Source organism: Peromyscus californicus, unplaced genomic scaffold, assembly GCF_007827085.1.
Source record: "Peromyscus californicus insignis strain IS unplaced genomic scaffold, ASM782708v3 Scaffold_4__1_contigs__length_199733344, whole genome shotgun sequence".
Taxonomy (NCBI): Eukaryota; Metazoa; Chordata; class Mammalia; order Rodentia; family Cricetidae; genus Peromyscus; species Peromyscus californicus.
Genome location: NW_026294562.1, coordinates 80072703 through 80099600, shown reverse-complemented (window position 1 = coordinate 80099600; position 26898 = coordinate 80072703). Strand labels below are relative to the sequence as shown.

At 44.6% G+C, this 26898-nt stretch overlaps 1 protein-coding gene and 1 non-coding gene across 3 annotated transcripts in view; one reads left to right on the top strand and one right to left on the bottom strand.

Annotated features, from left to right (window-relative positions):
* The first annotated feature begins 2616 nt into the window (after positions 1-2616).
* Positions 2617-26898, top strand: part of Lcmt1 (leucine carboxyl methyltransferase 1) — a 56697-nt gene continuing 32415 nt past the window's right edge. Inside the window, exons 1-3 of one of the 2 annotated variants that reach the window (XM_052762872.1) lie at positions 2617-2881; positions 24348-24439; positions 25394-25515. In XM_052762872.1, coding sequence (XP_052618832.1) covers positions 2775-2881; positions 24348-24439; positions 25394-25515 — 321 coding nt within the window. In that variant the 5' untranslated portion in view covers positions 2617-2774. Of the gene's footprint in view, positions 2882-3125; positions 3145-24347; positions 24440-25393; positions 25516-26898 lie in introns of those variants that run through there. The other variant, XM_052762873.1, reaches the window with a different exon arrangement.
* Positions 7617-7721, bottom strand: LOC128095781 (U6 spliceosomal RNA). The gene has a single exon (XR_008213385.1). It is a non-coding gene; the product is annotated as a U6 spliceosomal RNA (small nuclear RNA).

The following is a 26898-nucleotide window of genomic DNA, read 5'->3' as shown; positions in this document are numbered from 1 at the left end:
GGATCCTCCATTATATAAATGGAGGAATGGAGCTGAGCCACAGCATGTATCCACTGCTCTCTGCTTACTGATTGTGGATTCAGTGTGACCAGTAAGCCTCGTGGTCCTGCCAATGTGCCTTCTGTTGTTGGTTGTTTTTGCTCTTTTGGGGGGCCTGTCACCCAACTCTCCAAAAAATCACATATGGAGGCTTATTCTTAATTATAAATGCCCGGTCTTAGTTTGGCTTGTTTCTTTCCAGCTTTTCTTAAATTATCCTGTTTACCCTTTGCCTCTGGGCTTTTCCATTTTCTTACTTCTGTGCATCTTACTTTTACTCTGTAGCTACCTCCTAGCATCCTCCTCTCCTTCTCCTCTTGCTCCGCTCTTCTTTCCTCCTAGATTTCTCCTTCTATATGTTCTTTCTGCCTGCCGTTCCCGCCTTTCCTTTTTCCTGCCTTGCTGTTGACCATTCAGTTCTTTATTAAACCATAAGGTGTTTTAGACAGACAAGGTAACAGAGCTTCACAGAGTTAAACAAATGTAACATAAACAAAAATAACACACCTGAAAACAGTATTCTACAACAGCCTTCCCTGCCTATTTCCATGTCTTTCTTGCCATTGATCCTTCTGGAACTGTGTGATAGTTTGAGTAAGAATGACTCCATAGGCTCGTATCATATATTTGAATGCTTGGTTCCTAGTTGGTGGAACTGTTTTGGGAGGGGTTAGGAAGTGAGACCTTGTTGGAGGAGATGTGCTACTGGGGTGGGCTTTGAGGTTTCAAAAGTCTGCAGCAGGCCCAGTCTCTCTCTCAGTCACTCACTGGCTCTGCATCCATCCCTCCTTCTTTCCCCGCCCTTACCCTTCACTTTCTCTCTCTGCCTCCAACTTTCAGATAAGATGTAAGCTCTCAGCTACTATCCCAGCACCATGCCTGCCTACATGCTGTCTTGCTCACCACTATGATAGCCATGAACTCATCCTCTAAAACTGTGAGCAAGCCCTTAATTAAATTCTTTCTTTTATAAGCTGCCTTGGTCATGGTGTCTCTTCACAGTGATAGAACAGTAACTAAGACACAGTGTAAGCCAAAACACAGTATTTGTCCTTTAAGTTGCTTTTGTCAGGGTACTTTATCATAACACCTCACGATTATCTCCTACATTTCAAACTCCAGTTGTTTTATTGTCATCCCCCTGAAGTATCAGTGATTACTTGTGTCTCCAGTGAATAGTAAGTAAAACTAAATATATGAACACATATTTTGATTTATTATTTTCCTTTTTAAAAGACTGAGTCAGGATGTAGTTCAGTTGGTATAGTATTTGCCTAGAATGCACAAAGCTCTGGGTTTGAGCCTCAACAGTTTACAAATTGCATGTGGTGATGCATTTCTACAGTCCCAGTACTGGAGAAGCAGAGGCAGGAGGATTAGAAGTTCAAGGTCATTTTTGGCCATAGTTACAAGCCAGGCTGGGTTATAGGAGAAACCACCTACATTTAAAAAAAATTCGAAATGGAGTCTTGCTATATTATCCGTGTTGACCTCAATATGAGGCTCAAGGGGTCCTTATTACTCAAGTTTTCCAAGAACCTGGAGTGTGTGTCTGTGTTTCTGGTCTTAGACTCAAAACCTTGGAAAGGATGGGCAAGGGCTTATCACTGCCCTATCTCCACAGAATTTTTGTGGGCATGATTCAAACTTCATAAAACTAGAGCTTATCATTTACTCACTAACAAACAACAGACAAAATGAAACATACCCCCTTCAATTTTATTTAGAAAGTGTTTTATAGTGATGCATCATGAAATACTGTAATGCACATTTGAATATGCAGTTATGAAACATATATACTCATTTGAGAAACTGAATTCCCTTTCAAGTTTCACCGGCTTCTCTCCTTCTCCTACGTCCCTCATTTTATGTCATCTAAACCTTGATTCCTATTTACTAAGAATAGTATCGTTCCCATGTACTATTTTTATTACATACATGTTATCAAAAGTTATTTTTGCTTGGCTTAAACTTTATAAACATGTAAAATATCTCTCACGGAACATCCGTTGTTTCTGAAACAGAGGTCAAGGAATTTTTGTACTCCCTAGCCCTAGTTTACTGTCACGGTTACAGTTTTCCATGCTATTTTTTACAACGTTTCCCCTCCGTTGCTGAGAACCCTACTCAGGCAAACGTTCTGAGCTACATCCCTAGCCACTTCCTAACATCTCAAAGGCAAGGAACCTGGTACAGTGTTAACGCCCTCTAAAATTTGTTACATTGTTGAATGACACTGAGCCGCGACAGAAAGACTTTAAACTTGTTTCTTCTGGATGGGTTTTCTGCTCTTCATCCCAGTTCTAAGGATCATGCTCCCACTTCTGCTCTGAGTTGACCATATTTATAAAAGTTCCTGACCAGCAAAAAAAGCAAAAGGAAAACTCAGAGCACCTAACACTACATTTCCCAGAGAGCCTCGCGGCTCACCCAGACGCTCGGGGCTCTCTAGAAACTTCCGGGTTGTGTAGGCGGAGCCTAAAGAGCCTTCCAATGAGCAGCTCCGTGGCCTGACTGGCGAGGAGCTTGGTCTAAGAACGTCATGACCCAGGCGCCAATCAGCAGGAAGGTGTCTGGGCGGCCCTCGGGGGCGGCGTCACTGGGCTGCGCCCGCCTAGCGCGCCTAGTCCGTGCTTCTCTGGTCTGTGTCTGTGTTTTGCCGCGTCTCCCCACTGCTCGTGGTTCCCCGTTTCCATGTCCCTGGTGGGTGCCGCACCCCAGAACATCCCACGATCATGGCCACCAGCTCGAGGGAGTCCTCGTTCTCTTCCTGCGTTTCGAACTCTGACATTGATGACGAGGGAGTGCGCGGCACCTGCGAAGATGCTTCTCTCTGCAAGAGGTGCCTGGGGGCGCGGGGTTCAGGATGGGCGTCGGGGTCCCGGGCCTAGGTGGCAAGCGGGCCACTGTCCAAGGCACACGCTTGGACACTGGGAAGGAGCTGCCGCACCCACCTGGAGCGGCCCTCGCTTGACACCTGGGAAGTGCACGGAGCAGGGAGGGGTTCATTTAAGTTATAATTACCGAGCGTGTGTGTGAGTGAACCTGGGGTACCACGACTGGGAGTAAGGAGCTGAACAAAGCTTGCTTGATCTTGGCCTTCAGGTAAGACGGGGTGTGTTGCAAGTATTAACTACAGCTTTGATGGATTGGAAATGCAAATTTTCTTTGCTTTAGGTTACATCCTGTTAAAATTGGTCATGATTCCCCACTGTGCACTTGAAACTCAGGCCTGTGAGGATAGATGGTAGGTCCTGGGCTCCGCAGTGTGTGTTTGTAGAGTCAGTACTACACACATGCCACAGTATTTGTGCAGTGGTAGCAGATGGTGGTCGGGCATTGCCAGTGCAGGTGTGCCTAGAGAAAACACAAAGCTTGCATGTCATTCATTAATTTTTTTTCTTGCAGCGAAGTTATTGAGATATTACATTGTGCTAGGCCTTTACTTTGAGCTAATTGGTAGGGTTTCAGTGATTTTGAATACTTAAGGAGCAAAACAGATATGGTGTGGACCTACTAGACGACTCACAGCCTAGTTGGGAGGAAAAACTCATCATTTAGTGTTGGGCTCTTGGAGATTCAGCAGTGTCTTTAGAGTTTGAAATTTATACAGGGATGTTTAAACTGTCAAGAAAAGACTGAACCAAGGGAGTAGGACAGTGTTTAGAACAAGGGAGGAGTGTGGGCTTTAGAACAATTAGGACAATGCCCTGGAATAGGAGGAGTAAGCTGGGGGCCAGAGAGATATTATGAGTTGGGGAATACAAGCTTTTGAGTGAAGTCTTTTTGCAGGATCCTAGAAATTAAGCATAGGGATTTAAAACATCAATTCTGGAGCCAGACTTTGCCTAAGCTGTATAAACTTGGGCAAGTTCCTAACTTTAAAAAATGTGCGTGTTTGTGGTGTATGTGCACGGGCATGTATGTGTGGGTGAATATAACTGTGGATGCTGGAGGGGGATGTTGGGTGTCCTGCTCTATCACCCTGCCTTGTTCCCTTGAGATAGGATCTCTCCCTGAACCAGAGACTCACCTTTTTAGCTAGACTGGCTAGGTAGCCAACCTTAGCAATCTCAGCAATCTCATCCCTTCCCTTCCCCCGCAGCTCTCATGCCCTTCTTTTTAATGGGTGCTGGGGATCCAACTCAGGTCCTCACGCTTGTACAAAAAGTGTTCTTACCCACTGAGTCATCTCCCCAGCCCCCTAACTTTTTTTTTTTTTTTGGCCTTAGTTTTCTTGTCTCTGAAGTAGGGATGAAGTAGGGCTGGGAGATAGCTTAATTGGTAAAGTGCTGACTGTGCAAGCATGAGGACCTGAGTCCACATCTCCACCATCCATTAAAAACAACTGGGCATGGCATGCCTGTAACCCCAGCCCAGGGAGGTGGAGACAAGGAGATCCCCGGAGCTTACCGACCAGCTGGTCTAGTCAAATTGGCAAGTTCCAGGTTCAGTGAGAAACCCTGTCTCAAAAAATAAGGTGGAAAGTGATAGAGGAAGACACCTAACACCAACCTCAGGGCTGTGCATGTGCATACTTAGTTACACACACCTGCACATACAGGTACACACGTGTATATCACACAGTACAAAACAAAAAACGCAAAAGAAATTGGAGATGACAGTGCTGGTTTCTTAAGTGCTTTTGAAGATCTAGTGATATTTACTGTCTTTAGAGTAGTTGGGCATATAGTGGGCGGGGCTGGTGCCTGTGTTATGCATTCAGAGCTTCTCCGTCTATGAGAATCTGTATATTTTTAAAAACATCTATATGTGTGTCTATGTCAGTGCACACCGTGTTGGCAGGGGTTGCCTGCAGAGGCCAGAAGAGGGTATCCGGTCCCCTAGAGCTGGAGTTATAGGCAGTTGTAAACCACTCAATGTGAGTGCTGGGAGTTGAACTTGGGGTTCAGTATTTGATCTTAACCACTGAGCCATTTCTTCAGCCTCCATAAATTAATCCTTAAAGTATACTTGAGGATTCAGTGTCTTTGGTTTTTGTCATGCTGTGATCAGCATCCTTGAAATTTTTAAAAAAATTACATTTATTCACTTTGTGTACGTCAGCAGGTAGTGTAGGGCAGTGGCCCTCAACCTCCATGATGCTGCGGCCCTTTGATACAGTTCCTCTTGTTGTGGTGAGCCCCAACCATAAAATTATTTTCACTGCTACTTCATAACTGTAAATTTGCTATTGTTATGAATCATGTTATAAATATCTGTGTTTTCCAATGGTTTTAGGCAAGCCCTGTGACAGGGTCCTTTGACCCCTCAAGGGGTTGCAACTTGCAGGTTGAGAACTGCTGTTGTAGGGTGAGTCAGTTCTTTCCTTTTACCCTGTGGATCCTGAGGATTGAACTCAGGTCATCAGATTTGGTTGCAAGCTCCTTTTCTTTCTGAGCCATTCTTGCCTGTGAGATCAACATCTTCATTCAATTTGCCAAAAGTTGTGATATCACTTGATGATTGCTTTTGGGACATAGGAACAAAGGATTCTTCTCTTTGCCTAAATCTTCCTCTCTCTCTCTCTCTCTCTCTCTCTCTCTCTCTCTCTCTCTCTCTCTCTCTCTTTTTAAATATGGGGATCATACAGTTAACATATCTTTTGGATGTGAGGATTAAGTGAGATAATTGATGCCAAAAGAAGATTGATGCAAATGTACCAATTGATAATTTGGTACAAAGTGAAGTTGTCAAAAACCTACTGGTAATAGTTTGGATTTGATTTTTTTTTTTTTTTTTTGATTGAAGTTGCTGACCATGTAGTAGCAGTGGGTCTGGCTGGTTCCTGCCACCCTGAGTTATAGCACCATATCCTGAAACAACAGTTACAAAGTCCGCCCACCTCCCAGGGCCCCTACAGTTCTGTCCCTGTGTTTTGGTTTACTCCCTCCTTTGGTCCATGAAGTTGTGATGTGTTGTGTTGAAGTGGTGTCTGTGTCAGAGGTCGTAGTGAGGATTGAGTGGGGAATGTTTTCGGCAATGGCTGTAGCAGATGTTTCAGATTGTTGCCACTTTCACCCCTGTAGCCATCAAGCCATCAGCATCATGGCCCACTCTGTATGTCAGGTTTATGTTTACCAGTTGATTTGCTATAGCACCAGTCAATGGAAGACTGACCATCCTAGCCGACTCCCTGATGTTGAATGTGGTTTAGCTCCAATCAGGTTGACAAGGCTTGATTTCTGCTGTGTCACTGTTGGGAGAGGGTACCTTTGAGAACCATTGAGGTCTTTAAAAAGACAATGCGCCAGGCGGTGGTGGCGCACGCCTTTAATCCCAGCACTCGGGAGGCAGAGCCAGGCGGATCTCTGTGAGTTCGAGGCCAGCCTGGGCTACCAAGTGAGTTCCAGGAAAGGCGCAAAGCTACACAGAGAAACCCTGTCTCGAAAAACCAAAAAAAAAAAAAAATAAAAATAAAAAATAAAAAATAAAAAAATAAAAAGACAATGCATTTCTTTTCTTTTTTCTTTTTGGTGTGTATGTGTATGAATATTTGTGTGTCTGTGGGTGTTGGTATTGTGTGTGTGTGTGTGTGTGTGTGTGTGTGTGTGTGTGTGTGTGCGCTGGTAAAGGATGGAGACTGGTAAAGGATGTTGTAAATATTCTTTATCATGTCCTGTTCCTTTGAGGCAAGGTCTCTTGCTGAACCTGGAGCTTTTGTTTTCCAACTCGGTTTAGAACCTACAAGCTCCATCAGTCGCCCTCCCACCCTACCCTGGGATTACACGAATGTGCAAGACCAGGCTTGGCTTTTTGTGCGTGTGCTGAGGTGCTTGCTTTTAACACTAACCATCTCGCCAAACCTGGATATTATATTTCTTGAGGGAAGTTCTCATTCTTTGGGACTTGGTTGGTTGTTGTGAGAGTAGGCTGTCAGGAAACTCTCTTTCTCTTTTTTTTTTATATACCTTCTTCCCTATCCACTTCTCCACCTCACTATGACACAGTCAAGGGGTCCTTGCCAGACTGCTGCCTTGCTGTTTGAACTTCCAGCCGCCAGAATCATTTGCCAAAAGAACCTCTTTGCCTTTTAAGGTCCTAAGCCCAATTATTTTCTTATAGCAACATGTGTCTTCTCCTCATGTCCATCATGCTTGCTCCCAGTTGCTCTGGCTTTTGTTTACCGTGTCCCAGTGTCCACCATAGCTTCACTCACTATTCCCTCTGAGATGAATGCTCCATATTCAACAGCCCCCTTCAGTTCCTCAGCCTCTTTGTAGCCACTCGCTGTACCTGAACGTTGATGCTTCCCTATGGATGTCCTTTTCCTGAAGTCTTAGGTGGTCCCTCTCGTTTCTCATCTAGTATCCCCAAGGATGAGGTGTTTGAGATGTGTGTTCTCTGTGCTGTTTGTTACCCTTCCCATTTTCTGAGGTTCATTATGTCCAGCTGGATCACTTCCCCAATGGCTGTTGTTTACCCTTTCCCAGTTACTCAGCTGATTCCTTGAAGATTTGGGTGCATGGCTCACCTCTTCCACTCTTCCTTATTTCTTCTTTCTAGGCATGGGCCTTGGGGCAACCTCTCCAAATCCCACAGCTGGTTTTTGTCAGACAACCTTTATAGGAAAGGTACAAAATATGGAGCACTTCAAAACTTTTTGTATCCTCTTTGCACAAAGGCCATACTAACCTCTGTGTTGTTGCAGTTTTAGACTATGTAGTGCCGAAAGGAGCAACTTTCTTAATTCTTGATACAGCCCCTAGGTGAGCTCAGTGTCCCTGTAAGCACCCAGTGAATCCTTTGTGACCATCCTTTCCTACCAGGATATCCTGGATCTCCATCCTGGGGTACAACCTTCCTCCTTTGCAATTGGCTTGATCAGTTAGTTGTTGGATCTCTGCCCACTTTCCTCAGGATCATGCTTTCCCTATCCTCAAGTCAGAACCTAGAGTTCATAGTTCATCCTTTGGCAGTTGATTGGCAGTGGCCATATCTCTCTTGTCCTTTGGTCTTAGTAGACCTCTTCAGTGGAGTAGGTGAGTAGCTCCAAGGCAGACAATAGCAAGGAGTGGTCCTGCTGGGTATGGTGGATCTCAGAGAAATGTCACAACTTCTGCTTTTCATTTCTTCCTGGAATACTTGTAAAACACATAGTAGGGCAACTTGATACTACTGTGAATTTGTATCTGCTAGCCTTGTCTGCTCCCCTAACAGGTTGTTGATATAGTATGCTTCTCTGGACAACTCACTCTTACTCTTTTTAAAAAAATTCTGTTTGTGTCTGTGTCTGTTTGTGTACATGTGTGCATATACATGTGTGTGTTCTTATTTGTGTTCTGGCACATGTGCACATGTATATGCATGTGGATATCAGAGTTGGATGTCAGGTGGCTTCCTCTGTTGTAGTCCACTTTATTTTTTGAGGAAGAGTCTCTCACTGACTCTGGAGCTCACAGATTCAGCTAAATTCTCTGGCCAGTGAGCTCCAGGGGTCTACTTATCTTTACCTCCCCCAGAACCAGGTGGCAGTTGCAGTTTCTGGTTTTTTCCATGAGTGTTGGGGATCTAAACTCAGGCCATCTACTTTGCTTGCACAGGAAGAACTTCGTTTGCTAGGAACTCTGGGATTTAGATCCTCATGCTAGGTGTCTGGCTGTTTGTGTGTGTTCTGGGTCCTGGGGGTTAAAACTCAGACCCTCATGCTTGTGTGTCAAGCACTTTTGCCCTCTAAACCATCTCCCCAGCAGCTGGTGTGTTTGTTTTTGAGATAAGGTTTCATTGTGTAGCCCAGACAGGTTTTGAACTCCTGTCCCCTGTTTCAGTCTTATGAGTAGCTGGGACTAAATTTCATGACAACTATATCTACTTCAAACTTGACTTTCTTCCCCCTCCAGTATACTGCTTAACAAAGGCCACAGAAGCCTTTGAGTGGAACTGATTAATGTCCCTCCAGGAGCCTTAACAGTCCTTTCCTGTGGTGACATTTGTCTTTGTCCTGTAGAGCACACCTGTAGCCAGAGAAGATGAGTTTAATAGTTGTAGTCTCTCAATCAGAGAGGGTAGAAAATACTTCTTAGGATGTGTGCTTCAGCTGGGTTGTTTGTAGGAGGGTCCACGAAACAGATTTGCAGTGGCTCAAGAGCCAGGCAGCTCTGTTGGGGTGGGACACTCAGGCGTGTTAGAAGGTTTGTCTAGAGAAGGATTGAGACTGTAAAAGAAAAATTGTCAGCTGGGAGAAAGGGATGTTTGGTATTTTTGTAGGTGACACAGTGCCTGTGCTGGTTAGTTTTTTGTCAACTTGATGCAAGCTCGGGTCATCTAGGAAGAAGGAACCTCAATTGAGAAGATGTCTCCATGAGTTTGGCTTGTAGGCAAGTCTGTGGGGCATTTTTTGGATTCATGATTGATGGAGGAGGGCCCAACCCGCTATGAGCAAGTGACAGTGCTACCCCTGGGCAAGTGGTCCTGAGTTATATAAGGAAGCAGGATGAGCAAGCCATGGAGAGCAAGCCAGTAAGAAGCCAGGGCTTCTGCTTTGGGGCCTACCCCAACTTTCATTTATGATAGACTATGATCAGGGCATGTAAGCCAAAAAAATCCTTTCCTCCCTAAGTTGTTTTTGGTCATGGTGTTTTATCACAGCAATAGTAAGCAAACTAAGACAGTGATCTTGTTTTTAATCTGTGCTTAGAATTCAGCTGTGCACATAATCTGCATCACTTGTTACTCTTGCAGAATGCCTTGTGTTAGTGTTCTGTAAGATTGTTATGTCCAGCAGGAAAACAGCATGGCCTTGCTGTGGGTGCCAAGCCAGCTGCCCTCAGATGAAGGCCTGGCTCATGCTAGCCAGCTGGTTCCTAGAGGTCAAGGCTGCTTTCCTTGCACATTGGAAGAGGTGAATCTTCATGGTATACACAGAGGCTGCCAGGTATGAGAAGAAGCATGGACATTGAGGCAGAGCAATATGTTAGGGGAACTTGCCAGAGGTGGAAAAGGGCAGCAGGAGAGGATTCTGCAGAGGGATGATGGCAAGACCCACAGAGGGTGGACTCTATCCTCAGAGATGTAAGTGGGTGGACTGACATGGTCTAGCAGCACTCTTGTATTAGCTGTGCAGGAGGTGGCTGGTAACGAGGGAGCTCTCTCTACCACAGCCCAGTTCTTCACCTCCCTCACTCAGTCCCTGAATAAGTACCTTTATTCTGCCTGCTGGTCAGGGTCATTTTTATAGTCACAAATATTATCCTGTCACTTGAAAGTCTTCCAGATCTCAATCAACCACAAGGTACAAATCTGCATACAGTGCGATGTTTTGCCCACTGTGCCTTCTTATGATCTGCCGACTCTCCACTAGACAGCTGTCTAATTAGAAATCTCCACTCAGATGTCTCAGAATGGCCTCAGATGCCCTACTGCTAACCCCCTGCTAAAGATTACCCTAGCCTGTTCTTCCTGTGCTGTCCACCCCTCAGCACAGTGATCTCTGGTCATCAGTTCACAGGAAAACAGGGAGACATGGTCTTGGAAGTCCTCCATTTATATGGTCTGTTTCCGAGATCTGTTATTTTTCCTCCCAAAGTATTTCTGGAATCTTCTTCTTTTTTTTCCCACCTCTGCTTCTGGTTTCTCAGTGCAAGGTGAGGTCAGGTGTGATCAGAGTTAAGGCATTGGTCTGCCTCCTGGGCTTCCTTAGTCATTCTTTCTTCTAATATGTATGTCATAGTGAAGCCAGACGTCTATAAAAGACTGGATGGATCATATCCCTTCCAGGCTTAATGGTTTCCCATTGATAATGACCTTACCCAGTTGGCAGGGTCCTGCTTGTTCCGAACTGTGCCTCCAGCATCACTTCATCTGACTCTGCCTTCCTCTGTGCTCTCCTTCTTCAGAGCCATTGAACATGCTGGTCCCTCTGCTTCAGATGAGTTGATTTCATGTCATTTTACAGATTTGTACATTCATTCACCCAGAATTCTTTAGTGAGTGCTTGCTTCATTTATGGAAGTGGAGTTCTAGACTGTCAGTGCAGAAGTGAATAAACCAACTGGAGCTCTCAGAAACCAGACAGGAAACAAGCCACATACCTGTCATGCCAGAAGTGATTTGTCGGGAGGGTAACCAGAGAAGGTCCCACTGAGAAAACACATCTACAGCAAACAGTTGCAGAAGTTGAAAGAGTAAGCCCTGGGGATATCTGAGGAAACAGTATCCCAGGCAGAAAAGGCCCCCACCCCAGGGCATAGCCTGCTGGACCTGTTCCATAAACAGCAATACAGAGTGATTGAGAGGGAGAAGAGTCTGTGCATGATACATTCTCATAACTTCAAAACATTGTAAATTATTTTATATGTATGAGTGGTTTCCCTACATGTGTGTATGTATACCACATGCACCCCAGGTGCCCACCAAGGTCAGAAGAGGGCATTGGGTCCTGTGGAGTTTCAGATGGTTGTGGCTGATGGGACTCAAACCTGGGTCTTCTGGAAGAACAGCAAGTACTCTTAACCAGGGAGCCAGCTCTCCATCCCCTCTTGTAACCTTTCTCTTATGAGTTAGAGTCCTTAGAGGATTTTGAGCTGGAGAATGAATTGCTGATGGGTTTTAAAAGGATCAGGACAGCTTCTCTATGAGGAACAGACTGTAGTAGGCAGGGATGGAGGCAAGGAGATGAAGATTATCCCTGCCAGGAATGTCTTAAGCGAGAGCTGCACTGCAAATCTGTCACATTCTGGATGCTTTTGGAAGGAGGAACAACTGATAGAAAGGCCGACAGATGGATGTGGGCGAGACTGAGGACTCTTAAGATGATTCCAGGATGTTTGGCTTAGCTCAGCTGGGATGGGGCTCTCTCAAACAGATGCCTCTGATACCCATATGCCATGACCTGCATGGCTTTGGGATTGACCTGATTGGGGTGATAGGGAACGAAGAAATGACAGACTCATAGACATGTACAAAAAAGATGGAATTGGATGGGCCATGCTCTCTGAAAATACACCGGCAGCCCTGACACACCATGTGTTTTATTATGTACTGCTTAAAGAGTCAGGTTAGCTGATCTTTGTAGGAGAGCAGTCTCAGGCTGTAGTCACCCCAGAGGAGGAAGCCCTGGTTGATACTTTCAGTACACACTGTTGGCATTTGTACTAGGACCAGAAGAAGACCTCGCCATTCCTCCAAGCCTGACCTGGGCAAGGCCTTCCCAGTACCATGGATCTGAGGCATTAAGGTTCATGACATGGCTGTGCTCATATAAGCAGTAAACATTTACTCAGTACTTCATCTGTTCCCCATACCTGTAGTCCTAGCCTTCATCAATTGTTTGTCCAGCACCCCATGTTTGTATCTCCCAGGAGAACAATAAACTCAACCCAGAGCAGGGATGCATGCCTTTGAGCCACGCGGCACAGGAGCAGGTTATAGGGTTACCTGTAGGCAAAGCTAGATTTGCCCCTAGGGCTCTGGCCCAGGCCTTTCTGGTATACTCATTACATCTTTAGAGCTGTGCACCAGAGAGCAAGGTAGAGATTTGGATCTAAAATATTTTCAAAGCAGGTTCTACTTTCCATTTCAAGAGAAAATACACTAGTCTAGAAGTGGACCATTCTAGTGAAGATAAATGAGCTTCAAAACTTTCCCATGAATGAAGTAAATTACATCATGCTCCCACCTACCTGCCTGCCTTCCCTCCCTCTCTTCTTTCCTCCTTCCCTTCCTCTTTCTGATTTGTTTATCTCTGTAGCCCAGGATGGCCTCAGTTTATGACCTTCCTACCCAAGTTGGGAATGCATGCATACCTTCCTCAGCCTGCTTTGTGCCTTGTCAGACCTTTCTCTCTCTCTCTCTCTCTCTCTCTCTTTTAAATTTACATTTGTTTGTATATGTGTGTACATGTATTGGTGCTATGTGATACATGTAGAGGTCAGAGGATAATTGGTGGGAGTCAGTTCCCTTTCCACATGGGGATTGAACTCAGGTTGTTAATGCGTGGCAGAAAGCACCTTTAGCTGATAAGCTGTCTTACTGGTTCTTAAACTGTTAGTGGTGAGTTCTTTTTATATTCTGAATATCAGCCCTCTGTCAGATGTGGGGTTGGTGAAGATCTTTTCCCATTCTGTAGGCTGTCGCTTTGTCTTTTTGACCGTGTCCTTTGCTCTACAAAAGCTTCTCAATTTCAAGAGGTCCCATTGATTGATTGTTTCTCTCAGTGTCTGTGCAACTGGTGTTATATTTAGGAAGTGATCTCCTGTGCCAGTGCATTCAAGACTACTTCTTACTTTCTCTTCTATCAGGTTCAGAGTAACTGGATTTATGTTGAGGTCTTTGATCCACTTGGACTTAAGTTTTGTGCACGGTGACAGATACGGATCTATTTGCAGCCTTCTACATATTGACATCCAGTTATGCCAGCACCATTTGATGAAGATGCTTTCTTTTTTCCATTGTACAGTTTTGGCTTCTTTGTCAAAAATTATTTGTTCATAGGTGTGTGGATTAATGTCAGGGTCTTCAGTTCGATTCCATTGGTCCACATGTTGGTTTTTATGCCAGTACCAAGCTGTTTTTATTACTGTAGCTCTATAGTAGAGCTTGAGGTCAGGGATCGTGATGTCTCCAGAGGTTGTTTTTTTGTACAGGATTCTTTTGGCTATCCTAGGTTTTTTATTTGATCAGATGGCCAAACACCCTAACTGTTGTGGTAGAACTCTCATCCAATGACTGATGGAAGCGGATGCAGAGATCCACAGCCAGGCCCCAGGTGGAGCTCTGGGAGTCCAATCAGCGAGAAAGAGGAGGGATTGTATGAGCGAGAATTGTTGAGACCATGATTAGAAAAAGCATAGAGACAAATAGCCAAACTACTGGAAACACATGAACTATGAACCAATAGCTGAGGAGCCCCCAGCTGGATCAGGCCCTCTGGAGAAGTGAGATAGTTGATTAACTTGAACTGTTTGGGAGGCCCCCAGGCAGTGGGACCGGGACCTGTCCTTAGTGCATGAGCTGACTGTTTGGAGCCTGGGGCCTATACAGGGACACTTTGCTCAGCCTGGGTGAAGGGAGGAGGGGACTGCACCTGCCTTGACTGAATGTACCAGGCTGAGCTGAATCCCCAGGGGAGTCCTTGCCCTGGAGGAGATGGGAATGGGGGGGCAGGCAGGAGGAGGGAGGACAGGGGAATCCGTGGCTGATATGTAAAATTAAATTATATTAAAAAAACAAAGAAAACAAACTGTTAATGGTGAGCACTCCCTCCCTTCACGCCTTAATGTGAGCATTTTGTACCTGTGGTTTCACAACAATCTGCCTCATTCTCTTTAGCAGCTGTGCGGTGTCTACGGTATGTTGCACTTTGGTGCTTTTTTAAAAAACCTGTATTAAAATGGTTCCAGTGTTGCTATTAAAATCATACTGTGTAGCCGAACAGTCAAGAGCTCAACAGGTAAGAGCACTGGTTGCTCTTCCAGAGGACCTGGTGTTAATTATTGCGTGTGGGGGAGGGACGAGGGTATCCAGAGAAACATGCTGGGCAGGTACAGCAGTGGGCTGAGTAGATGCACGCTATGCGGGCAGCGGCAGTGGTAATTCACAACCCAGACCCTGCATCCACATGGAGAGTTTATTATAATAGAGAGATGAAGAGAAAGATAGGAAAGAGAGAGAGACAGAAAGAGAGAGGAGGGAGGGAGGGAGAGAGAGAGAGAGAGAGATTGAGGGTGCATACCTCATGGGAGGAAAAGCAGAAGAGAGGGAGAGAGAGAGAGGAAGGGGAGGAGTTTTTCTTAGAATGAGGCTTTTATGGCAGGATGCAGGATGCAGGGCCAAGGGGTGGGATTTCAAGGGGCGGATTCCAGCAACCACATGGCAGCTTACAACCACCTGTAACTCCAGTTCCAGGGAATCTGACACTCTTTTTCTGGCCTCTAAGGGAACTGCACACATGTGGTGTATAGACATATATGCAGAGAAAAGTCATACTCATCAAATTTCTAAAGAATAGAAAGGAGGAATAAAATCATGTTGTGGCCACCACTGCTTTTCCATTCGCTTTCCAGTAAAAGATTCCTGGGGTGAAGTTACAGAGTCATTTCAGAAAGAGGCTGTATGAGTTTGTCCAAAGTAAACCTGCTATGAGTTATGGAATATTCTCAGTTTCTTAAGTTGTTTATTAACTGCCAGGTAGAAAATAATCTCTCTTGTTAATTTGTAATGAGTAATAGCTCTTATTTTAATTTATAGTTTCAACTTAGAATGTTCCTTTTTTGATCTGCTCCCTGTTGGTTTTATGTAGATACTCACAATTTCATTTTTTCTATTGAATTGTCTTTTTCCTGCTCTCTGGTTTTGTTTTTGTTCTCACAGCATTGGGGATGCAACCCAGGGCCTTGGGTCAGTGCTAGGCAAGAGCAGTGTTGAGCTACATTCTTATCAGTGTTTATGATGCTATTCCTGACACTGGTTAGTGGGAAGAGAGAGAGAGGGAGAGGGAGAGGGAGAGGGAGAGAGAGAGAGAGAGAGAGAGGGAGGGAGGGAGGGAGGGAGAGCCCGAGAGTGCATATGGAAGCATGGAGCTGTCAGGTATCTTTTCTTGATCGCTCTCTGTCTTTGTTTTGTGAGATCGGATCTCATGGAGTCTGATGCTCATTGGTCAGTTAAGCTCTGGCCAGTGAACGGCAGGGATCTGCCTGTCTCTGCCCCACCCAGTGCTGGGGTTACAGGTATATGCCGTTGTGCCTGAGTTTTCACATGGGCCCTGGGGGTCTCCACTTGGTCCTTGTTGTGCACGGCAGGCACGTTATCGAGTGAGCCACCTCCTCAGTGCAATCTTTACTTTCTGACTAATCCTTGGGAAGGATTGCCATTCCTATGTGTTCTAAGAGTTGCGTTTTAGCATTTTGGTGGGTTTTATGTTTTGAAGTAAGATTGTATTATATGTGTAATAAGGTTACAGTGTTAATTTTGCCCCTTATCTACTGACTGTACTGATTTGAACCACAGGTTGTGGTATGTACTAAATTTTCATATTTTCATATTTAGTGTGTGTGTGTGTGTCTACCTTGTTTTGCAGTTGAGATTGCTTTTGTCACTTTGATGACTGAAATCATTGACCTAAAAGTTACTTACTTGTATGTTACCCAGAGGCCCTTCCCTTGTTTATAGACTTCTCCTAGTTCAGTTGAGGAGCTGTGGTTTAGGAAGGAAAAGCAAAAGCAGGAGACGCTGGCAGCAGATGTGTGTCTCGAGCCCCCTTCTTCAAGGAGCAGTATCCTTTGGGGAAAGCCGACTGAATAGACTTGATGTTGGTTTGAGACAGGGTCTCTCCGTGTGGCTCTGGCTGTCCTGGAGCTTCCTGCTGGCCTCAGACTCACAGAGATCCACTTGCCTTAGCCTCCTGACTGTTGGATTTAAGGCGTGTGCCACCCATCAGGGAGATAAGAGCCATATCCCCAGCCCTAGATTTGACTATTCTTGGATAGTCTATAATGAATCGTGTGATACATGTTCTTTCTTTCTTTTTTGACATGGGATTTCACTGTTTAGTCCTGGCTGGCCTGGAAGTTGCTGTATAGATCAGGCTGACCTCGAACTCAGAGAGTGCTGGAATTAAAGGCTTGTTCCAGCATGCTTTTGTATTCAATGTATTCTTTGAGGTTTGTTCATGTGTATAACGTCAAAGATAACACAGACACAGATAATAAAGTAGATTTTAATTGGGAAAACTCCTCCATTCCACCTCATTCCAGCATGAACTGAACTGAGCTTCTGGTTCCATAGAATTGACTGGCTGAGTGTTTCAAGGAAGAATGAGAAAACAAGGAAGTATGCAGATGCTCAGTGGGGTTGGGGAGTTGAAAATCACAAACTCTGGGAAGGCAGGGTTGGCTCATGTCAAATCTGCCTGGTTTTGCTAACTGATGTTTGTGAAGTTAGACGCCCTTCCTCCCCGCGCCCCCCCAAGGCTAGGAGACAGACGGCTCAGCTGGAAAGACAGTGACTTCTTTTAGCAGCCTCGCATTTTCTTAGACAGGTACCTAAGGTGGGTTAGGGTCATCCTAGAGATGGGTCCTTAAGCTGTCAGCAATAGATAGTGTTTGTTCAGATCTGTATCGCCTATGGCTAAGGCCTAGTCAGCAAGCTGGCTCAGGAGCCTGCTTGGATATTTGGTTAGAAGTCATCCGCTCCTGTCTCTGTTGTCTGATTTGTTCATTCACCTGCACTCAAGGGGTCCTGTATGGGCCGTTGTACATTGGCTTTGGTGAGCATAATTTTTTCAGTCTTCCATTTCTCTCAGATTCTTTTTGTTTCGGAGTTGCCCAGTTGTGGTGATTCAACATTCTGAAAATATCTCTTACATTCTAAGAGAATGGAACTTTCGCTGGACCTCACAGCCAGTTAATAATACACCTTGAGGTCACTTAAGACTTAAGACTGATAGCCTCTTGTGTACTCAAACTGTTTGTTTAACCTGCCTTTAGGAGAACAATGTAACAATCAACCTTCCTTGCCTTGGGTTCCCATGAAATCAGCTTTTACAACCTTAGCTAATGCATAGCTGCAATCTTAAATTATATACTCTTCTATCCCCCTGACCAGAGTCATGCACGTGAGTCATTAGGTGAAAGCAACAAATACAGAAGTTAGAAGCAACTCCCTAAGATCTACCATAAAGGTTAAAAGCACCCACTTACGGAGACTGGTTGATAAACAGTATTCGTTATCTGGTCAGGTGGGATCGGTTGGAGCCAGTGACTTAACCCCTGTAAAACTCCTGTTAAAGATTTCTGTCAAGTATCCCATTCCCTCTCCAGCTTTCTATGCTGTTCAGTAAGTACAGAACAAAGCCCTTTGTGAGGGACAGACACATAGACACAGATAGACACACACACAGACATAGTCACACATAAGGCAGACAGACACACACAGACAGAACATACAGACACAGGGACAGATTCACAAGACAGCCTTCATCAGGCACAGATTTAGACTCATACCACAGACAACAGAGGACAGAAGACACAGCACAAAGTAGAGAATTCAGAGCTGGCCTTGGTTAAAAGGCTCCAAGGGGAAGTCATTTTCCTTTTTTCCTTCATGCCACACGGATGCATTATTGGTGACTCAGTTAATCACTAGTGGCGTTATAATTGTCGAACCTAGTCATAGGGTAGGTTAATTTTCAACCACCACACTTCCCTCCAAACTTGCGTGTTTGCAAGTCCTTCCAGCGATGCACTAGAACTCCAGTCTCTCTAGACTGTCACATGTAGCTTCACCAGTGTATGTGAAATGCAGCTCATTATGGGTTTCAGTCATATTTTGCTGGTGACTAATGACATTAAGCACTTTTTTCTTGTATTTATTGGCCATTTCTACATCTTTTGTCTAGTGTGTTCAAATCCTTTGTCTGTTTTTGTTGATGTTATTGTTCATTTGTTGGAGGTCACATTATATAGTCTAGGCAGAATCTTTTGTCAGGCAAATATGTTGTGTGTGCATCTATTTGCATGCACAGGAAAATAAAATACTAGAATATCATTTATAATAGGACAAAAGATAAACTATGATAAGAATAAATCTAATGAGAGACGCGAAACCTCTCCACACAGACAATTGCAGAATACTGATCGAGATTAAAGATTTAAATGGAAATGTACTTTCTCACATAGGAAGGTAGGGTGTTGCTAAGATTTCTGAGTCAGGTGTGGGATCATAGCATAGATGAAGTGGAGGCAGGAGGATCAGGAGTTTAAGGCCATTTTCAGGTACATAGTGAGTTTAGGGCCAGCCTGGGACCATGCCTCAGGAACAAAATAAAACAAAAAGTAGATTTCTGTTCTATTCAGATTGATATATAGAGTCATTGTAGTCCAATCAAAATCTTGTCCCATCTTTTTTGAAGAAATAGCAGGTTCACTCTAAAATGCATATGAAAATACAAAGGATCTGGAAGAAAGATCCGGAGTGTCTTGAAAAGATCGAAATTGGAGAACTTACACTAACTGTAATGATAAAGCTTACTGTGAAACTGTGGAACGAACAGTGGCATACAGATAGATGAGTCAGTCAGCACAAAAGCCAGGCAGTGGAGAGAGATGAACTCAGTTCCCTTCCTTTTATTCAATTTAAAACCCCAGCCCATGGATGGCAAGGGTAAGGGAAATAGGCCCTCCTCCCCAACCCCTTGCCACCTGCAGCAGGCAGGAGAGCCGACCTTGGGAGCATGAGAATGGAACAGCTGTCCCTGCCCCTCACCAAGTGCTGCAATCCAGAGAGCAGGCCCTGCACCTTGCCTGGGCAAAACAGTAGAGCTGGCCCTGGTGGTGTGAGTGTGGGTGAGCTGGACCGAGGGTGTGAGGGCAGGAAAACTGGCCCCTCTCCTTGCTGTCTGCTACACTGGGTGAGCTAGCCAGGGCAGTGCTGGAGAGCTCCCCCGGGTGGTGATGATGAGGGAAAGCTGGCGGGCTGACCAACCCAGCTACCACCCAGGCCCAGAACTAGAACTGTAAGGTAGCCCACCCCAACACCCACCTCATCTATGAACTCTGGAGCATGTGAAGGAACAGACCTGCAGACCCAAAGCTACAGGATCTCCATGACACAAGACAGCCAAAGGATATCCAAGGGGAGTCCCATTGAGAGCCCAGTATCAAGGGTGCAGCAGAAGCCAGAGGCCTCGAACCAGACCAATGACTCATTGGAATGATCACTTACAAGTAAAGATGTACGGACTAAAGGGTATGCTGTGTGACTCACTGGACCACACTACAGCTTCCATACTGCGATTTTATTTGTTTTGTTTTTCTCTTTTGGTTTTACTTTTAAATTTTGTTTTGTGGGGGGAGGTTGCAGGAACAGAGGTTAGAAGCTAGGGGACTGGGAGATGAGTGGGATCAGGGTGCATGATGTGAAGTCCACAAAGAATCAATAAAAAGTTAAAAAAAAAAAAAAAACAACAAAAAAGCTCTAGCCCATGGAATGGTGCTGCCAACTTCTCTCAGTTAACCCAGTCTAGAAACTCCCTCAGGTATGCCCAGAGATTTGCTTCTGTGGTGACCCCATCAAGTTGACAATGGAGATTGACCATCACAGCATCTTGGCCTTATATTACCTCTTGTTTTGCTAAGTTGGAGACATTGTACCAAGGGACCTTTCTGGTTGAACTTGCCGTTGCAGCCTGCTGTGAACGTTGGTACTGTTTCTCGGTGTTCAGTGACTGCTTTCAACAGTGCATGGGTTCCTTTTCCATGACCAGATTGCCTGGTGTAGATAACTTAAGGGAAGAGAGATTTCTTTCGGCTCCCAATGTTAGAGGGTACAGTCCATCCATGATTTCTTTGCCACAGAAGCCTGAGTAGAAACATCATGGCGGCAGGAGCTTGTGGTGGAGGAGAAATGTTCTGGCTGTGGCAGACCAGGAAGCAAAGAGGGAAATGCCAATGCTCACTTGGCTTTTTTTTTTTTTTCTCCTTCAATTCCATCCAGGCCCCCAGCCAGCGGCCTGGCACATCCCACGTTTGGGTGGGCCTCTGGAGGTATATAGTTTCTTGTATGCTTCAAGAACTCATATCTGGCAGGTGCACTCAGCCCTCAGAAAATGCTCAGGTACAGCCTATGACCCTGAAGATGCTGCTTTCTGCTTTCCATTTATAAAGCAAGAGGAAAATGCTCAGGCAATGGAAAGGAAAAGTGAAATTGAAAGAAGTGAAAGAGCAGTAATAAAATTACAGTTGGAGGCAGTGAGAGGCCTTGGAGACCACAAGCAGAATGCAGTTCACATCCAGGGTTGAAGTTTGGTACCAAGAACAGTCTTTGCAACCAAGAATAATATGTGTGTTATTTATATATCTAGACAGACATGTGCGCGCGCGCACACACACACACACACACAGGTTTTCTACATTCCAAGATGTTCCACAGCTTGTGATGTGCACCTTACTTGCTGCCTGTAAAGCAATACCACCCTCCAAGGAGAGTGTCAATATTTGCAATAATGCCTGGCATGTGGTAAGCATTTGGGGAGGGTCCAAACAGTACTTGAGGCACCAGCCTTGATTCTCAGACTGGAAGGTCAGGAGGGCCCTACCCAGAACCTGTTAGAAGGGTTTTTGCACCTCTCAGACGAAGTACTCATTGTTGTAGTTGACACTCGGGCAAATTGGATATGGTCAGTAAACATTTCTTGAATGAATAGGTGGTTGGACTAGACTGGTGTTTCCCATGGGAACAATGGGAGGTGGTTTTAGGTGGGACACAGACATTTTACATCTTAATAAGTAAGTGTGTATTGCAGTGTGTGTTAGAAGAAAATACAAGGGAGCATGTCAGCTATGCAAAACAAAAAAGCGAGTCATTTAAAGACCTGCTGCATTGGGCAGGTTGTGGATGAGTGTTTAGAAATGAAAGCAAGAGTGAATTAAGTAAAGACGGGGCTAGCACTCATCCAATCTGAGAGCTCTGTCTCTTTGGATGTAGACTTTGAAAAGGAAGGTGGGGTCTGCAGAGAAATGTTCTGGGGTTTTGTGCAGGGGGAGCGCTGTGGAACTGGCAAGTAGAGTTGGTGCTTAGCATCATGAGTGGCGTGGAGTTAACTGCTGCTGACAGCATTGCAAGCGTTTGCTGTCTACTGGGGCAGTCTTGGGGACCTGTGGGATGTGGAGTTTTCATGGGCAGTGTTCTTACGGAAAACTCGTTGTGCCCATTCTTGCTTATTTTCTTAGGACAAAATCCTGCAGTGGGATTGTTGGCTCACCACGTATGTGTGTATTCCATGCTTTATATTCCGGTTGGCACAGCATCTGTGGCGGAAGTGTGCCCAATCACTGCTTGGCAGGGGTGCCTGAGCGTCCTCTTCTTTCTTCTCTAAACCCAAGGTCCACTCAAATGCTTTTGTTGCCAGTTTGAAAGAGAAATAGCACTCTATGTGAGCTTTTTTTTTTTTTTTTTTTGAAGATTTATTTATTAAGTATACAGAAGAAGGCGCCAGATCTCATTACAAATGGTTGTGAGCCACCATGTGGTTGCTGGGAATTGAACTCAGGACCTCTGGAAGAGAAGCCAGTGCTCCTAACCTCTGAGCCATCTCACCAGCCCCTTGAGCTTTTATTTTACCTTTAAAAATTATTACTGAGGCTGAGTTTTTTGTGTTTGTTAATTAGCTGTATTTCTTTTGTGAGTTGCCCCCAAATATGTCTTTTCATCCATTTTTGTTTCTTCTGAGAACTCCGGGGTGTTTTCTCCTTAATTTTTGAGAGTTCTTTATTTTTGAGGATATAAGTGCTTTGTGATGGGCTTTTGGTAGTTCTGGTTGAATCCTTGCCTTTTCGGTTTATTTGATAGTCAGGCATAAGTGTCTCCTGTGGGGAAGTCAACTATTGGATTCTGTGATGTGCAGGTCTTTGCACTTTACCCCTTTGGAGTCCGATACCGTTTATCCTTTGTGTGTCTCACGGTCTCTGGCAGTAAGGGCCGCCATCACCCGTGCCTGTAGGTGCAGCAGGTGTTTGCTGGCATGGCTGGGCAGTTGCCACTGTAGCCCCTGGTGCCTTTCCCAACATAGTGTTTAAGGCCATCGAGCACAGGCCTGAGTTGCTGTTTGAAACTCCGTGTTGATGCCTTCTGACCCGAGCCTGATGAAAGAGCTAATATCCAAACTCACGGAGTGAGAGTCAGAGAGTACAGCGACACCTGCTTTAAAGGCCCCCGAAAATCATGGATTCTGTGCACTGGAACCAGTAAGCATTTCTTTTTGGAAATACACCAGTTCGTTTAGCTAATCTCAAATTGATGGCCTGCAAATCCTGGAATTTGACGTTTCTCTTCCTTCCTTCAAGATTCTTCTTTTCCTTCCTTACCCATCATGTGTTGTAAAGTCCTTGTGTGTTGGCTGTTGTGCCAGATCAAATGGTGAGGTCCTGATCTAACAACTCAGTCTAGACATTCCCTTCCCCTTCCCTGTGGTAAGGATCGGCAAGAACTGTTCTTGCTTCAGCTAAAGATATGCTTTTTGCCACTAGATGGCACTACAAGATTCCTCTGAAAACTCAGATAACCACCCACAGTGAGAAGACAGATCACTGCAACTCAACGCAGCTTCAAAACTTCTGGAAACAATCTTTGCCCTTTCTATGTGTAGCACATGGTGGTATTTTCTATTTTATTCTCTTCTTCATATTTAAAAAATGGAGATTTGTACACTCTTTAAATGGAATTTGATAGTAATGAGTCACACATTGTGACCATACTGTTTAATTTTTTGTTTTTATTTATTTATTTTGTGGTATTAGGATTGAATGTAGTTCCTTGGGCAAGAATGGTTCCACTGAGCTGTTTTGTGTTTTCACTTTCTGAGACAGGATTTCACTATGTAGCTCTGGCTGGCTTGGAACGCACTATGTAGATCAGGCTGGCCTAGAACTCACAGAGATCCATCTGTGCCTCTCCTTCCCAAATGCTGAGATTAAAGGTGTGTGCCACCATGACTGGCTCTACCACTGAGCTTTACCCACTGTTTAGAGACTGAGTAAACTCACTGTGGTCTAACTGTAAGTATGCTGTTTGCTTTGGACTGTGTAGATATATGTAGCAAGGCCTGGGCATTAGTGAGTATTTTTGCATGCGCTATTAAATACCTCACTCCACATGCTTCCTCATGGTATCTGCACATGTGCAAATACCAGTGAGAGACAAGCTTATACAGAATATAATACCTACTGTGGCAAGGCAGAAGTCAACCTTGTTACTTCGTGTGGTGTCACACATCTGTAACCTCAGCCCTTGGGAGGATGAGGCAGGAGGAATGCAGGTGCTGAAACCAGCCAGGATATATAGGAGATCTTGTCTCAAACTCAAAATCAAAAAAGAAAAACAAGTCTTACTGGTAGCTACAAGGAAAAGATGTAGTGTCTGCTTCTGGTGACTTAGACTGTGCCCCTTGGAGATGTACTTACTGCACACACCCTGAAGTCTTGACGTAGTTATTAAGGAATGTGGGGTTGGAGGTATGAAGACTCAGGGTGGCAGTTAGGAAGCTTTCTGTTATAACTGACAGTCTTGACATCACAAATCCATGTGAAGGGTGAGATGAGGTTATTTTTATTTAGGGTTTAGGGTCCTGGAATTAGTAATGTGAAGAAGAGAGGTGAGACATGATGAAGTGGGAAACGTTCAGAGTGGTGTCATGTTAGTGTGAAGATGGTAGGTGGGTCTTGTTAGGGGGGTTGTGAGGGAGTCCATGTCCGTTTCTTGGCCCTTTTGAAGTAGATGATTTCCCTTTGGATTCTCTTCGTGGTTCTTGGGAACTTGACAGTGGTACCCAGGACTGGACAATCCGTGCTCACTACCTGCCTTTTCAACTCTTCCAGGTTTGCGGTGAGCATTGGCTACTGGCATGATCCATACATCGAGCATCTTGTGAGGCAGTCTAAAGAGAGGAAGGCTCCTGAAATTAGCAGAGGTAAGTGGCCATCTCAACACCATGAGCCCTGAGGTTTTATAGATTCATTCTTAGAGAGCATTTCAGGGTGTACTCTTTACACAGAATAGGGAAGGTTTTAGTTCCCAGCGTCCTCACCAACATGGTATGCTATAAAACTTTTTAATCCCAATCTGATCATAAAAATGGTGTTACTGCAATTTTGTTGTCTAATTCTCCCATTTATAAAAGGGACTACATTTTCCTGTTTAAAATCTATTAACAGCTGCAGATGTGGCTAAGTACAGGTGCAGGGGTTCAATCCCTAACACTGAAAAATATGTACACACACACACACACACACACACACACACACACACACACACACACACACAAAACCTCTTTATAAGCCAAATGTAGTGGGGCATGCCTGTATTTCCAGCACTCTGAAGGCTAAGGTGGGAAAATTGTGAGTTTAAAGCCATCTGGGATACTCAATAAGGCCCTGTCTTTAAAAAAAACAAAACAACACCAAAAAAAAACATTAAGCAGAAGAAAACTGTCGTATTTTTTGCTATGAACTGTCTATGTGAGGGTAACCTTTTGTGCCTTTTTATAATGTTTAGTAACACTGTTGGACTTTTAAATAATTTCATTAAGGATTTGAGGCAGAAACATGATTTACTTTCTGTCCCAGTGAAAACTGACTGAGTGATCTTAATTCATCTGTGTGCAGTGTCGGGGGACTCTTGGCCACTAGAGGTAGGTCCTTGCAGATAGTTTCTGTGAGCAGTGCAAAGAGATTTAAATACCGTGGGTCCCGACGCAAGGCCATGGTAGTTCTCTTGGCATTCTTCCCTGTGGTCTTGAGGCAGATTTCCTAATGAATGTGGCAGAGCCAGGGACCCTTGTGGTACCTGGTTCTCTGATGGCTTTGAGGGACAATGTGTTGTCCCTGAGTGACTGACAGCTTGTTTCTCTGGAATTCTCTTTAAGGATATTTTGCTCGAGTTCATGGTGTCAGTCAGCTTATTAAAGCTTTTCTCCGGAAGACAGAATGTGACTGTCAAATTCTCAACCTTGGGGCTGGGATGGACACTACCTTCTGGAAGTTAAAGGTAACAAAGGTTCTACTGCAGCTGCTGCAGTTTATTCTTTGAAGATGACTACTTAATGTAAAATTTAATAATATACTAAAAGGGGGCTGTCTCAGCTGGTAAAGTATGGAGACCTGTATTCAGGCCCTAGAAGCCATATAAAAAGCTGGGCATAGTGGCTTGCTCTTGTAGTTCCAGCACTGCTTAGTGGGGGGTGGGGGTGGGGGGGGGGCGGCAGAGACTAGTAGGTCCCTAGAAGTTCTTGGGCCAGCTAGCTTAGTCTACATGGGGGATTTCCAGGCCAGTGAGAAATCCTGCTTCAAACAAAAAGTAGAATGCATCTGAAGGAATGACATTTGAGGTGTTCCTTTGCCTCCACATGTGTGTGCACACAATATGATCATGCAAACACATGTGAACATATGCACATGCATAAATATGCACATGCATATAAATTTAAAATAGAAATATATTAAAAGTAATTCAGTGGTAGACTTTTTCATCCCATTCTATCTGCCTAGATGTGCCTCATAGTCCCCTTATAGTAACTGTCAACTCTTTGTTTTTTTCCTCAGGGCCTAATAAGTTAGATTGTTTCTAATTGTTATTTCAAATGGGATTATACTAAAAATTCATGTATTTTCTTCTGTGTGTTGATATACAGCAGGAAGAAAAAAATCTTCCACTAGAATCACCAAGACCAAATCTATGAATTTGTTAGTTTGATAGTAACTAAGATCTGTTGACCACGTAATGTCGTTTTGAGTAAGATTTAGAGATTTGTGAGATGGACGAGCAGGCTATGACGTTAAGCCTGTTGTGGTTGTTCTGGTTGGATCTCTGGCTACCCTGAGGGGTAGAGAGGAGGTTGATCGTATTCACAAGGAAGAGGACATGATTCTGCTGAGGTTCTGCCTTGACTCTGTGGCCTGGCTTTTCTGTGGCATGTCCTCTGTGTTACATGTTCTTTTTACAGGTTTTTGCAGATTTCTTGACTTGTCTATGAGGTGAATCATGTGCAATAATGGGTCTGTACATTTCCCTAGGTTTCCTTGTAAGTATAGAATAAAATAAATAAGAATGTATATACATAACCCTTAGATCTTTGGCCCCACCTAATCAGGTCACCTGATAAGGACTTTGGTCATCACAGCTCCCAGCTTTTGTTTTACGTGAGAAACCAGTGGTCAGTGTGATCTTGGTGTTCTTGTTTGTGTCTACGTTTTTCCTAGGATAAGATAACTGGCATTTATGAGAACTTTTATGTAAGAGTTCTGTGAGGGGTTTCACGGAAGGTGGAAGAGGGGCTGGGACAGAGTGTCTTCTGGGATCCAGCAGCCAGTGGCTTTAGAATGGGGACACACATTCAGTGAACTCATCAAGCCCTTGTTTACACACAGTGCC